Raw genomic sequence first — 15,242 nt, forward strand, 5'->3', positions numbered from 1 at the left:
CCATGCGGGTTGCCGACCCCTGGTGTAGGGGAAAAAACATGCACAGGTGTATAATATGCCGTGAAAGAATGATTGATCGCACATTTTCTCCCATTTTTAGAGCTCCAGTTCATACACATTCAAATGAGATCCTGGCATCGGTTTCTGTTGATTGGATCTGGCTGGATGTCAGACTGAAACAGGAAGTGCAGGACACTGAGGAAGTTCAGACGTTGCTCAAGTCCTCTGTCTGAGCTCCTGTGAGCGCTTCAACAAACACCACCAGCTCAAGGATGAGACGGGCCAAGAATGCCACAGAGCCGGGCGTCATTATCAGTCTTTGCTACTCAGGCCTGCTCGCATGAGCTCCGGGGGAAAATCGAGCGTGAAAAGAAACAAATATCCCGGCCCCTACGTAAGGACGGAGAGAACATGCTGTTGAAATGCTATTGTGGCTGGAGAAACTGCGGTTTAGGAGGAGTATTTGGACTGAAAGACAATAGAGGAGGGAGTGAAAAGAGACAGGGAGAGGCAGGAAACACAAACACGTGAAGGCCTCGGCCCCGGCTGGCCCCGGGCCAGACACCTCGTCTGTATGTTGTCCAGTTCACTGGAAATCGTGCCTCTGATACTTTACAGAGCCACGAATATCTGACTAGCTGCTTTGTTTACACACTGTCTGAGCGGCCTCGGCCATCAGGCCAGTCTTATAACAACCAAAGAATGAGCGGTATTTCATTCTTTTATACTCTGAAACCAGGAGGTCCCTTCGCCTAATAACCCTGTGAATAATTTTCCTACTTTTGTTTTAAGACGACTCCTACCTCATTTCAGAGCCGTTCATCAACGGAATCTCCTTATACTTATTTGTTCAGTAAAGTAAAACTTTAACGTCTCAGTTTCAGGCTGAGAAATGTCAACAACATGCTGGGGGATACTTTGTCGTTCGTTCGACTGAGAGCCAGACCGATAAAACTGGAGACGGGCTGGAGAGCATCTTTTAGTTTTGGCCCTATTTTGTTATGACTTCTAGACACTATGTCTGTCATGTCTTCATGTTTTCCAGAGAAATGTTATTTTAGAATAGAAATATTTTCAGCTCTGCAGACAGCTGTTCCTTTCTGTATGTACCCCCACTAGGGGGCCCCGATACCTAAAGTATTTAAAGGGGACCTATTATGGCATCTAATACCTATTTTAAACAGGCCTTGAATGTCTTAAAAACAAGCTTTTGATTGTTTTTGCTAAATAAATTAGAAATTCAGCCTCTGAGCCATGTCTTTATCATCCCATTCTCTAACCTCATTATCTATGCAGGATTCTGAGTGGGCGGGGCTATGATAATGAGGCTCTGTGCTGATTGGCTGCCTGAATGACGCGATACACCGCTACGGAAAAATGTCGGAAGCTCCGGCCGGCGGAGTTAGTTGTGGGCGTGGGTTCACGCATTGGAGGCCAACCGATGTAAATTGCATTTTCGTTACGTAACGACGGGAACAGAATCTGAACGGCTCGTAGAAGCCACATCACACTGGATGGATCATCCGGGCGGCTGTACAGACACTGCAGAATTTGGTTGCTTTCCTCCTTCTCTCAGGCTGAGGGGAGACCACTTTATATATGTTAAAGCAAGAGAAAACCTGTTTTTCATAATAGGTCCCCTTTAAGAAGAAGTAAAATGACTTCTCTTTATTTGTAGCCACCTAAATAAGCACATTTAAGTACTTTAATTATGTCTCAGATATGACCCACTCTTGTTGTGGCACATAGGAGTTGTATTGCAAATTATTTTCCTCACCTGTGTTTTTTTCTTTTCTTGGCAATTTATTAGGTTTATTAGGGTGGAAATTCTGAATTTTCTCTGACAGAATTATGAGTTTATAGTTTTTCTCTCAGACATTTATAAAGTCTGAGTTTCTGAGTTTCCTCGTACAAATTTGAGAGGTCATGAAGCTACAAAACACACACACACACACACACACACACACACACACACACACACACACACACACACACACACACACACACACACACACACACATACACAGACACTTTTGTGAGACTAGTCTCACAAATCTATCCCGTTTTCTTGAAAAGTAACAGATCGTTTGTGTTTAATTTGTAGTCAGACGGTGTAACTGGAAGCTCCCTGAAGTGGGAACTCCAACGGCAACAGTCCCAGAATGCTGCACAAACCTCACCTCAGGCTCACTTTCAGCCTCTGCAACTGGAACTGGGGTGGTCAGCTCAGGTGTGACGTCACTGCAGGCCCCGACCGCCAAGGTTACTGGAAGCAGCCATCAGGCGTCACCATAGATATCCTTCACGGGCCCCGACCCCCCCACCGTGCTCTAATTGGACATTACAGAGGTGCCAGACAGCTGGAAACAGACGCTGTCTGCAGAAAGTGATCAGGTCTTAATGATGCTGCACTTTTGGAGCTGATGGGGGTGAAGCCTGAGATGATGAGCTTCTCCGTGCCGCCACATGAGGGAGTCATGTTGGGTTTCCACAGCCACAGCATCGGCTGTATTATAGTCTGGCTTTATCTAAAACATTTCAAAGAGGGTCTACTCTTCAGAAGAGGCAACCAGAAACTCCAGCAGCAGAGTCAACATCCTCTTTTCAGTAGTCCAGAACAAAAGATGTGTTGGTTTAGTGACATGTGCATTCACCTTTAACGGTTTGGCTTAAAATGTACTAAAATTTCTTTTGATACTTGATTTCTTTATTCTGTGTGAATTGTATATTTGAGTTTATATTTCTGAATTAAGCACAACGGTGAAATACTTTGGGCTAACCCTTGAAAAACAGAGAAACCTTTGATGTTTTGATTTGTGTTACTTTTCTGTTTTGTTTGGGGTTTTATTTATTTATTTATTTATTTATTTTTTCTTTCTTTCTTTCTTTCTTTCTTTCTTTCTTTCTTTCTTTCTTTCTTTCTTTCTTTCTTTCTTTCTTTCTTTCTTTTTTCCTTCCTTCCTTCCTTCCTTCCTTCCTTCCTTCCTTCCTTCCTTCCTTCCTTCCTTCCTTCCTTCCTTCCTTCCTTCCTTCCTTCCTTCCTTCCTTCCTTCCTTCCTTCCTTCCTTCCTTCTTTCTTTCTTTCTTTCTTTCTTTCTTTCTTTCTTTCTTTCTTTCTTTCTTTCTTTCTTTCTTTTTCTCTTTCCTTTTCTCATTTAAACCTAAATTGAGTGTTGCTTCAAGATATCTCATAAATATCTGAGTCGTATAAGGAAATATGATTCGATTGCTGGACAATAATTCAGCTGCCCTTGATGTTTCCTTTTATGTAAGAGCACTCTTATTTTTGTGTCATTGGAAAGATTTTGAAAACCAAATAAAGATATTGTTGGACAAAATTTTTTTACTAAAATAATGGACCCATATGAAGTGATGAGTAACTTTCTTTCTGCAATAAGAAGGATCTGAGTTGAGTGTTGAGTGTGCGCTGTGCGCTGCGCCAGCCAGACGAACCAAAACTTCATGTGGATTTATGGTTCCGCGTTACACCAACGCAGAGCCTACGGTGTAGGGTACGCGGCGACGCGCACCGTACGCCGTAACCCTCGGCGTAAGCTCTGCGTCGATTCAACGCAGAACCATAAATCAGGCTTAAGCCAGACGCATCGGACATCCGGAATCCCATCTGCCCCCACCCTCTCTCCCTCTCCCTCCCTCTCTCTCACTCTCACTCCCTCTCTCATTTATCCACCCCACCTAGTTCTCTTTCAGCCCAGGTGCCAGATATCGACGGAGGGATGCAGACTGTGGTCTCCGGCGCACGGACAGCGCAGCGCGGAGCTGCCGCACAGCGCCTCCACTGCAGGAATTAAGCAGCAAAACTCGCACACAGCTCTTCCCTCAACTTCTGGAACTCCGGATAAAAGGATACACCAGTTCACATATCTCTTTCCTCTTTTTTTTTCTTCATCCAAAGAGGGCAAATCAAGCTTTGCTCAATGCGCAACCATGCTCATCATCTCATCCCGCAGCGCGCTGCTGTCCGTCTACTACCCGCAGATCTTCCTCATCCTCACCAGCGGTAGCTACCTGTACGTTTAGAGTCAATGCACGTGCTCACACTTCATTCTCCACACTTTTTCTTTATGCAAACTGGAAAGTTGTGCGTAAATTGCGCGTAAATTGTCCGATTAAGCGTAAAAGTGCATGGTGCAGGTGTTCAAATGATTGATTGTTACAAGGAGGGAACATCTGACACAGCGAGATGCAGTGATGTGATTTTCTTTCTTTTTAGGTTGTGATGTTTTTCCTCACCACTTTGGAAACAGCTGTAGAAAATGCGTTGGCATTTCATTTTATTCCACAATGAAGTCAGAGCTTCATGGAACAAGAGCTGCGGATTTCAGCCCCCAACATATGAGCATTTTCTTTCACACACTTAACCACAAAACGAGCTTTTTTTTCTTCTCTTTCTCCGTTTTATTAGGCTTGAATGAAAAATCGATTGAACGGAGCCAATATTTAATCTACACGGTTTTTACATGTCCGAGCATGGACGCAGCTGATGAGATAAACCGCTCTTATGGATTTACACGTTACACCAGAACCCCTTTGTCACCGGAGCACCTCATTGGGCCATAACTGGATAGCAGCATATGGAAAAGAGCACTGTGAAATTATTACTTCATGCTTCACTTATTGAGGCAGGGCCTTGTGAGGAGCTCTTTCTTATGGCATTAAAAGACCCAGGCCTCAACAAAGAGTGATTGCTGCACCATACTTGCCTCTTAACAAGGACAGGTCCTGTAAAAGTAGCTATAAATGTTCTGGGATAGGACAGATGTCTTATTTTCCATGTTCTTGTACAGGTTTCATGAGAAATGTGTTTGAATTTATTGAACAGAGTAGTCATATGGATATATATATACTTCGTCAATGATGCCAAAGTAGAGTACAAGATGACTATCAATTTATTTTCTGATGAAATCCCATTAATCTTTTTTTTTTTTTTTAATGCCTGCAGGGCGTTGTCCTCCGTGGTGGCTCTGGGCGCCAATATCATCTGCAACAAGATCCCAGGGCTGGCCCCCCGGCAGAGAGCCCTCTGTCAGAGTCGCCCCGATGCCATCATCGTCATCGGCGAAGGCGCCCAACTGGGCATCAACGAGTGCCAGTACCAGTTCCGCTACGGCCGGTGGAACTGCTCGGCCCTGGGCGAGAGGACGGTCTTCGGACAAGAGCTGAGAGTAGGTCAGTCTGTTTCAAACTCTGCAGCAAACCGGCGACACACGCTGAAAATTTCCTACTTGGTGTTTTCGGAAACCAAAGGTGTGACCTGCATCAACAGGTGGAGCATTGGAAACCACACCAAGCTGTGAGGTGCAGATAAAATAAAAATCAATCTGCCACCGTCCTACATCTACAGCATGAGAGAACATTTCACAGGCAAAACTTTAATGTTTTGGAGCCTGAAAACCACAATGAATGAACCAGCTGCAGTTGGTTTTAACAACCCCCCCCCCCCTCTCAAACTGATGTGTATGACTTCACTGCTGACGCAACACACTGTCACAAAGCAGGAGACTTCTTTCTAAAGCATGGTGTAAGGTTCATCAGGGTGTGGCATCTTCTGAAAGCATTTACATTGTACTTGTGCAGCCTCCAAACACTGAAACCAACACCAGTTTTTCCCCGACATTCTTCCCAGTTTTACTTCTCACGGACGCCCGCTTGCTCCTAATGTGAACCTCTTCTATAAATTGTGTTCCACTCTGAATTGTTTTGTTGCGGTCTGGCTGTGGGTTTGGATACATGTTTGATCTAGCAGTCCTGGGAGCGATCACTTTCTTCTATGAGGCAGACGATACGTCTGGATCCCTTTACTTCCTTTGCAAGAGGAAACATCTCTTGTCTCTGTGCAAATGAGCTCAGAGAGATGCTCAAGACCCAACTGTGCTCCTCTCGTCCTCTCCACCAGAGACAGTTGTCCTCCAGACCAAATTGAATTACACCCCTAGGAAAACAATTAAAAGGTATTACTGCCCATGATCACCAGATCATTCATAAAAAGGTTCACTTTTGTCTATTTTTTAAAGACAACAATGAAAAACCGGGACCATAAACCTCTCTTGTGCGGCGAATGTACCATCCACCGCTCCATTTGATTGACCTGCAGGGCCTGTGAACTCATTAAGCATTGAGAAAGAGCAGAGAGATTCATACAAACCACTAATTGAAGTCAGCTCCAGCAGCTGGATGGCAACAATGGAACCCTGCGTGCGCTGCTGTTCAGTCAAAACAAATCACAGCGCAAGGAGATGGCTGCTTGGCTATTGCCTGCGCCTGATGCCTTGAGAAATGCTCACCATGCACTATGTTTGAATGGCCCGCAGATTTAGCTTGATGAGAGAAGACTTCAGAGTTTGTTTTGAGTTATGGACAGGGGGAACCGCAAGCCTGATGGTCTCTGCGAATGAGTTTGTCAGGTTGGAGGGGAGCCATTAGAATCGCCTCTACCAAAGAGGCAGCGCATTAATACTCTGGACTGTTGAGAGGAATACAAGAACTGCATTATTCTGAATGGAGCGGGGAAGGGGGGGGGGGGATCTCATTACCGACTATGGAGCCAATAAGTTTGTTTTCCCACCCTCCCAAATAAATATAAACATCTTTATTCTATAGTTCAAATTTTGACAAAGAAACGCTTGGAAATGTGCACATCCGCAGATGTTTTCAACATGCAGCAGTATCATTCGCTGCAGACCTCCTAAGACACACACAGAGCGACACTTAAGCTGCATGAGAAATGCCATTGATGTAAAACATGACCACACAGCAGCAAACTGCAGAGCCAATTAAAAGAAAAAGAAGGAAAAAAAAAAAAAAGCTCCTCTAGTCAGCCAGTAGATGTCACTTGTGTTTTCTTCGTTTTCCTCGTTACTGCTGGTGTTCAGCGGCGGCGAACAGAGAGCAATTAGCCGTTTCTCACATTTAATCCTTTGAAGCCTCTCTCATCAAACTCCTGACGTGGAGCCACTGGATTAGTTTCAAACTGTACATTTAAGGAAAGCTTAGGAGTTATAAAACCCAACAACAGGAGATACTGAGCTCATCACCATAATAAATACAAGAAAAACACTTATTTCTAGGTAAAAGTACCAAAAAAGAGCAACAGTATTTCTAAGACGACAGCATGATGCATACTTTACCAATTCAATCAACCAATTTCTCCGCTCCAGAGCTATTATTTAACAGCTCGTAGTCCAATTCAACATATATTTGATGTCTCTTATGGTACCTTGAACATAATGTGGCTCATCAGACAAGCTGAAAAGAAGGGATAAGTCACTAAACTGTAACTGCAACACTGACAACACTGAGCCAATGAGTGAGGAGGGTCCGGCACTACTCGTAATACATTGTCCAGAGGTCCACTCGATTTCCCAGTACCGAGCCCCACGCTGGCCCGCTGAGACCCAGTCAGGACAGCTGCTTTTCCATTGTTCCTTCCAGAGCTTAACAGGGCCGTTTGAGACCACCCCGACCCCTGATGGGGACCTTTTTCTGCGGCCAAGTGGGGCCTAATGAAGCTGGAGATGGTGTCAAGGCCGGAGAGAGGGTTGTACAATTCAGCATCTTTTGCAGTGTACTTCATGGATTTTTATGTTTATTATGTTTACGATAGATTTGCGTCGCTCACGACTGCCGTTAACAATTGTCACGGATCCAGTTTTAAGGGAATTTCTCAGCATTTACTCTCTCGATACATTCATCCAGTCACTCTTTTCAGTGTACGTAATCACTCGAATTAAGAAAGTTGCATTCACCTAATCGTTTAATTCTAGAATCCAACTCTGATCAGATGTACTGAACCGAAACGTGCTGATTATTGGAGATAAATGCTGCTTTTAAATGATTTTCAAGTGTCTCTAACTGGTCAACAGTTCAGCATTGCTGTTGTTGAGCCTGATTCTGACAGTGTAACCCGCAGATCATCAATCAAGACTCTCAGCTGGATATAAGTACATTCAGTTGTCCGCTATTCCACTGGATGGATTAAGTACTGATCCTGACGCACAATTTGCCAAACAATTGTGTTAATTGAGAAAGTTGTTTCATTTTCTCATCCACACGCTACCAATTATCTCAGCTCATTATAGAAAAGGGTGTGTGGTATGTCCACCGTGATGTAACATTATGGGCGGGTCAGAGATGCAGCACGGCGGTGCCATCAGCCTGACAGTGGAAACAGGAATGATTACTTTTATTTACTTGAATTAAGGCCAGAGGCAATTAGTGCTTTTACGCTTTATCTTTATCTTATCTATATTCTTCTGATATGTTGCCCCCATGTGGTCAGAAGTGGTACTGTGACATAGACTGGCTTTAAAGGGGATCTATTATGGCATCTAATACCTATTTTAAACAGGCCTTGAATGTCTTAAAAACAAGCTTTTGATTGTTTTTGCTAAATAAATTAGAAATTCAGCCTCTGAGACATGTCTTTATCTTCCCCGTTTCTAACCTCATTATCTATGTGGGATTCTGAGTGGGCGGGGAGGCTATGATAATGAGGCTCTGTGCTGATTGGCTGCCTGACGCGATGACGCGATACAGCGCTACGTAAAAATGGCGGAAGCTCCGGCCAGCGGAGTTAGTTGTGGGCGTGGTTTCACGCATCACTCCTGTCGTGATGTCACGACAGGAGCAGAATCTGAACGGCTCGTAGAAGCCACATCACACTGGACGGCTCATCCGGGCGGCTGTACAGACACTGCAGAATGTGGTTGCTTACCTCCTTCTCTGAGTTGGCAGGCTGAGGGGAGACCACTTTATAGATGTTAAAGCAAGAGAAAACCTGTTTTTCATAATAGGTCCCCTTTAAAGGATAAATATTATTCCCTTTTTCACTAGTTACAATCTCCTGAGGTCTAACTGAAATGTATGTGACATGATTTGGTCAAAATACCAAAATACCAAAATACCAATACCAATACCAAATCAGCCACTCCACTTCAAGTCAGTGTTACAGCTCAGTGCCAATGCACATTTTGAGGTTACAAGCAATGCAGTATGATGTGAAGTTGGGTAAAAATAAAGATTGGGGAGCTGGATAAGTGTACTCCAATCTGAGTCTGTGATGTCACAGAAGCTTGTAAATCTGAAGTTTTTAACTTAAGAAGTGCAGAGCAAAGACAAAAATGTGTCATATTGGGAGTTTTGAGTTCATAGTTAATTTAAACACGTAGATAATGTATGTGGTGTCAGAAAAGGTGTTTTTTAACTGTTTGGACAGCGGGCCAGAAACATTTACATAACTGCACATTGTTGACTTACTTTACCTGATTTACTGTCTCTTTGGCCATCAGATTTGTTTTATCGCACATTTAACTCGAGGAATTCCTCCATGATTCTTACTGGCTCATTTACTGACCTTCTGTAAATGTAATTATAGCTCTGCTCAACTTCCACCTGAGCAGATATACGCCCTGGGATAAGGGAGACCAGGGGCTGCTGGGAGGAGATTATTCCAAATCAACACAGCAAACACAGCATAATATGCAGCTTTTATTCTTGTATATGAGTCAAGATGGACAAATGCTAGATTTTATATTTGTTATACAGGAGCTCATTTGGTCCTTACCAGGTCCTAAAACCACATATAAGCAACAATGCATGATATATTATACATTGTTATTATTTATTTGACTAAAGTCTTTCTGTGCAGAGTTTGCGTGGGTTCCCTCCGGGTACTCCGGGTACTCCGGGTGCTCCGGCTTCCTCCCACAGTCCAAAAACATGCATGCTGGGTTAATTGCTGATTATAAATTGTCCGTAGGTGTGAGTTAGGCCTGTGTTGAAAAAATCGATTTCCCAATTCTAAATCGATTCTCATATTAGTTTCTAAAAATCGATTCATATGTCTAAAGATCGATTTCTTTTTTCTTTTTTATTTTTTTTTAATTTTTTTTTATTTATTCATGTATTTTTTTTTTTCATCATTACATTACAACTTTTGGTTATTTTTTTGTTTATCCCCAAAAAAGGAATGTTTTGTTGGACACGAGAATAACTGGTGCCATGTTTTTGCCTTTAAATATGTTTAAAGGTATGAAAACATTAAAGTGTTAGGTTATAATAATTGCATAAATTGTCTATATTTCATTACTTTATATACTGTCTTGGGGTTACATTTGCAAAAATGATAAAAACCAAATGCTCAAAAATTAAAAACCAAAATAGACCGAAAATGGAACAAATAAAAACGGAATGTGGGAAAAAATCTGTTTGGTAATTCTGACCCATGATGTTTCTGAAAGCAGTTCTATCAGCATTCTGGGAGCTGATTGGTCCTTACAGCAACATTAGCTGCCAATACTTGTTGTTTAATCTCAATATAATACTAGTATTAATATGTTGCAGAACTAGTCATATAATTCATGCAACAGCTCAAAAAACAGTTTTAATAACACTAACCCAAATCAATATCGGAATCGAATCAAATCAAATCTTGATAAATCGATTCTGAATCTTAAGAATCGGAATGGAATCGATTCTTGACATTTGAATCGATCCCCAGCCCTAGTGTGAGTGTGAGTATGTCTGGTTGTCTGTGTATCTATGTGGCCCTTCGATGGACTGGAGACCTGTCCAGGGTGTAACCCCTGCCTCTGGCCTGATATTAGCTGGGATAGGCTCCAGCAGACCCCCGTGTCCCTGCAAAGGATAAACGGGTACAGAAAATGGATGGATGGATATTTGACTAAATGCAGAAGCAGAGTGTGAAAAGCTACAGGAAAGACACAGGGGCTTTTTGACATCTTCCACGATAAGGAACCATGGCAACAGGTAAGCTGTGTCCCTTATTGAGCTCTCCAAAGACCCCACATCTACACTCGCTCAAGAGGAGGTGCTGAAAAAGTAGTCAAGGAGCAAAAGAGAGAGCCAGGAGAAGGAACACTTCTTCCCTCGGTTGTAATGGAAAGGCCAATAAAAAGGACAAGTCTGGAGCACAGACAAGGACACGGAGGGAAGTTTGGCAGCAAAGTTTTACTGTTCTCACCAAGACATCATCCAGAGTAGATCCATATCTACACAATACGTGCAATATTGCCTTCACCGCATTACAGCTGAGGATGGTCTGTGTTTTTGTTGTCCTGTAACAATTCTGTAATGTCTCTGGTCATCAGCTCTGGGTAAAGTTCAGCATTGAATAAACTCCTTCTACCCGGTTGTTACAGTGAGACACAACTTCACAATGTGCATGAAGGGTGTACTTTCTTTCTTACGAGACATGACACAGTAACTCAGATTCAGCACTGCGAGTAACTGAACTAAGATGCCATCATTACCCTCTGTTTGACCTCTAATCCACACTGTTTCTGTTTCTTTGCTTCCTGCAGGCAGCAGGGAGGCGGCCTTCACCTACGCCATCACTGCAGCTGGGGTTGCCCACGCCGTGACCACGGCGTGTAGCCAAGGCAACCTGAGCCAGTGCGGCTGCGACCGCGAGAAGCAGGGCTACCACGACCAGGAGGAAAGCTGGAAATGGGGGGGCTGCTCGGCCGACGTCAAGTACGGGGTGGAGTTCTCGCGGCGCTTCGTGGACGCCCGCGAGATCAAGAAAAACGCCCGCAGGTTGATGAACCTGCACAACAACGAGGCGGGCCGAAAGGTGAGACCATGCAGGACAACCCGTCTGAAACATTAGCAAAGAAATGCTACTTTGACCCTTGATACTAATACTTTCCACTTCCTTTGATAATCAAATTAATCTTCCGTTGTAATCATTGCATCTGTTTTTAATGACATTTTTGGCATCAGGATTGTAAAACGCGGGGCCTGGGAGATAAAGCTCCGCTATCCATCCACTGAGCTGCCCGGCATTCATTCAGAACAGAGGATATTATTGCAAGTCTCCCTCTCTTCCTTTCTCAGTGGCAGCAGCAAAAACCACACTTCTGCATCACCGCGCACGCTGAACCAACAAGTCCAGAGCAACTTCCAAAAAACTGTGATAACCATGTGAGAAAAGACAGAGTGGCTGATTTGACTAATGACGTGTGCCGTTTAGGGGCTCGGTCAATTCCATTTCCTGTAACTTTAACTTCATTAAATCTGTCATGATGAGGAATCAAGTGCCAAGCCAGTCAATCACCTGTCAATCATGTCGTCTAAAAATAGTTAGGGACTTTATAATGTAAATCTGGCTAAAACCAGCTTGTTATTCTGGACGTAAGGTTGCACAAGAGCTCTGGTCAGCTTTCTCCGGCCGTCTTGCCATTCTGTGGTCTGCAAAAAAGGTCAAGCTAATTAGAGGCTAGAGTTCGGGGGTATGACTTCTCCTCTTTTTGACAGAAAAATGGCTTTCTGCCGCTGTGTTGAAAATTAGGGTGCCCGCAGAAATCCTATCTTACCAAAACAAACAGGATAAACTGTTCCTAATTAAAGCAGCGCGTATAAATTTAGCCCGTAATCATCTGAATTTCAACATCGCACCACTTTTACCCTCTCTAGATCCTGGAGGAGAGGATGAAGCTGGAGTGCAAGTGCCACGGCGTGTCGGGCTCCTGCACCACCAAGACCTGCTGGATCACGCTGCCCAAGTTCAGAGAGATCGGCTACCTGCTGAAGGAGCGCTACGGCGAGGCGGTGCAGGTGGAGCCGGTCCGGGCCTCGCGGCTCCGCCAGCCCTCCTTCCTGCGCCTCAAGGAGGCCCGGGGCTACCAGAAGCCCACGGACACGGACCTGGTGTACCTGGAGCGCTCGCCCAACTACTGCGAGGAGGACACGGCCACGGGGAGCACGGGCACCAGGGGCCGGCTCTGCAACGGCACCTCCACCCACACGGACGGCTGCAACGTGATGTGCTGCGGCCGGGGCTACAACACCCACCACTACACGCGGGTCTGGCAGTGCAACTGCAAGTTCCACTGGTGCTGTTTCGTCAAGTGCAACACCTGCAGTGAGAAATCAGAAGTCTTCACGTGCAAGTAGGAATAAGGAAATTGGGACATGGGAAAAATCAAAAGGACCTGGAAGTATTTATCAGATTTTTGCACATGTTGACATCCTGTTTGGACCTCTTGAGAGAAAAGGATGATGACACTGAAGCCGCGGTTCGGAAATCACTGGGAGCAGCGAACATTTATGACACGTTTAAGCTTCCAAACTGATGCAAAGATGACAAGATACCGAGAAGGTGACGCTGAAAGGATTCGATGCTCTCCTTCTGCCTCCAGCCGAGTCCGATTATGGAGACGGCAGCGTGCAAAGATGTATATTACAGATGCTCAGCGGGATAAAAGAGATAAATGTACTCTGGACTGCCCTGAGGCCTGGAGGTCGGCAGCCAAACACGTTCAACTGTCCTCTCACACTGTAGTCTGTTTAAACACTGAAAATTAAACATAATTATTTATGTAAAATGCCTTCAATAACAAATTCAATAGCATTCCCCCCTCTTTGTAATAGTCATTCATTTAAATTAATTTCATTTGGTTGTATGGGGTCACATTTACAATCACTAAACATTCAAATATTCAACCTTTTTAACTCTCATTAGTGCCATATCTTGTTTTAGATTCTTTTGCACTTACATGTTAATGTTTCATTAACTCAACACGAGTTATTTAAAGGGGTCTTGGTGCTGTCAGGTGTTGAACTTTCTCATACCTCTACCTGAAGCCCAGATAGTCTCTCCCACCAACAACCAGCGGTGGCAAACACACACACACATCTAGTGCTTTTAATGCAAATCCAAGCAGCACTTCATCCTGACTGCTTAGTTTTAGGAGGGCTCCGGACTTGTGAGAAAACCAAGTCCTCCTCGCTGGAACCCGACGGAGGTGCAATCAGGTTCAGATACCTCCAACCAACCCGTGAGCTTGCAGAGACGTGGAATTCCACATGGCGGCCTCTGCTTACACAAGGCCTTCCAGCGCGGTTTCGGCCTGCCTGGATGGATGGCATGTGTCCTAACCACACAGAAGGGGGTACGAGAGGATCAAAGGCCTCCAAGCTATTTTTGGAAAGCACCCTTAATGCATTCAGAAGTGTTTATTTAGGCTTTATATAACTTTCGAAACAATTTGAAGAGTATATTTTTGTATGAGAACCGTGGCACTTTATGTCATTTAGAGATGGGGGAGAGTCACTATTTACAAGTGTTTTCTAATGTCGTATTCAGAGTTGAAAGCTATAAATTATTTGGAGTTTGTGTTGTTGATTCATGTTCCTGAACTGTAAATACTCCGTGATTGTTCAGCTCGGTACGATGGCTCGCCTCATCAACGTTGAGCTGCTTCAGAGGATGGTGAGTGACGCTCGTGAAAACCACTATTAAGCATCAAGTCATGGAAGAAGCTAGTGGATAATGCACTGAAAGCTCCCACGAACAATTAAGTCGAGCAGATTTCCTGCTTTCGGTCGTCTCACGAAGCCTCTAGTGAATTAGGGACAACAGTGTTTCGTCAAGGCATTACTATAACTTCAAATACAGCTTAAGTTTATTTGTTTTAATCGCAAAAAAACAGTCTGCTTCATTATAATCCTGGAGATTTGTGTTCTTTGTTTTTTTTCCTATAAATAAAACTATCTTTTAATGCCTCTTGAGTTTTGTTACATTTGGCCTTTTAATGGAAAAGAGAAAAGAAAACTAGAAAGATTTTTTTTGTTTCAGTTCTTTATTAGACATGAATCCAGACGTGAATCAAAGTGGGGTTTTTTGTTGTTTTTTGGCTGAAGCCCAAATCAGAAGGAGCAGGTACATTAGTCTGCGGTGTAAAGTGCTGATCTAGGAAACCCGAGTTAGTGGTCTTGCCTGATGTGCGGGGAGATGAGCGCGCGGCTGTGGCCCTGCCACCTCATTCAGCGCGGCTGACTTGCACAGCCTCTTTCCTGTGGGGCTGAAAAGCATTGCAGCCGGGCAGTCGAGCGCAAGTAACATCTGTTTTGTTAGCCGTCTGAAATGCTGGGGACCGGAACCATATAAGCTCCCCTCACTATGCGGCCGGATTGCGAGGGAAGTCCATCCAATTGTTTCAGTACATTTTGTCATTAAAAATCAGACAGAGAAGCAAACAGGGTGGAGCAGGCCCATAAAGCGCTGCATTGTTGAGGTGTCAGGACCGGTCAGCTTATACATCAGTGAGATGTCGTACTGCTCAACTAATGCCTCTCATCTGATTCCGTCCCTCGATTATTCTTATATTAGCTTTATAGATACACATGTTCAGTACGGTCCCACTGTTCAGGGGTCCAGAAGTCTAAGTTATTGGCTTATTGGAGTCTGGTATGATGGT

At 44.1% G+C, this 15,242-nt stretch overlaps 1 protein-coding gene across 1 annotated transcript in view; it reads left to right on the plus strand.

The window, feature by feature from the left end:
• wnt7ba (wingless-type MMTV integration site family, member 7Ba) overlaps window positions 1–14,538 on the plus strand; it is a 57,166-nt gene extending 42,628 nt beyond the window's left edge. Inside the window, exons 2-5 of the mRNA XM_061714116.1 lie at window positions 3,917–4,031; window positions 4,964–5,190; window positions 11,343–11,614; window positions 12,457–14,538. Of these exons, the coding sequence (XP_061570100.1) occupies window positions 3,949–4,031; window positions 4,964–5,190; window positions 11,343–11,614; window positions 12,457–12,936 (1,062 nt within the window). The 5' untranslated portion in view covers window positions 3,917–3,948 and the 3' untranslated portion in view covers window positions 12,937–14,538. The remainder of the gene's footprint in view (window positions 1–3,916; window positions 4,032–4,963; window positions 5,191–11,342; window positions 11,615–12,456) is intronic.
• Window positions 14,539–15,242: the final 704 nt, after the last annotated feature.

Source organism: Cololabis saira, chromosome 23 (assembly GCF_033807715.1).
Source record: "Cololabis saira isolate AMF1-May2022 chromosome 23, fColSai1.1, whole genome shotgun sequence".
Taxonomy (NCBI): Eukaryota; Metazoa; Chordata; class Actinopteri; order Beloniformes; family Belonidae; genus Cololabis; species Cololabis saira.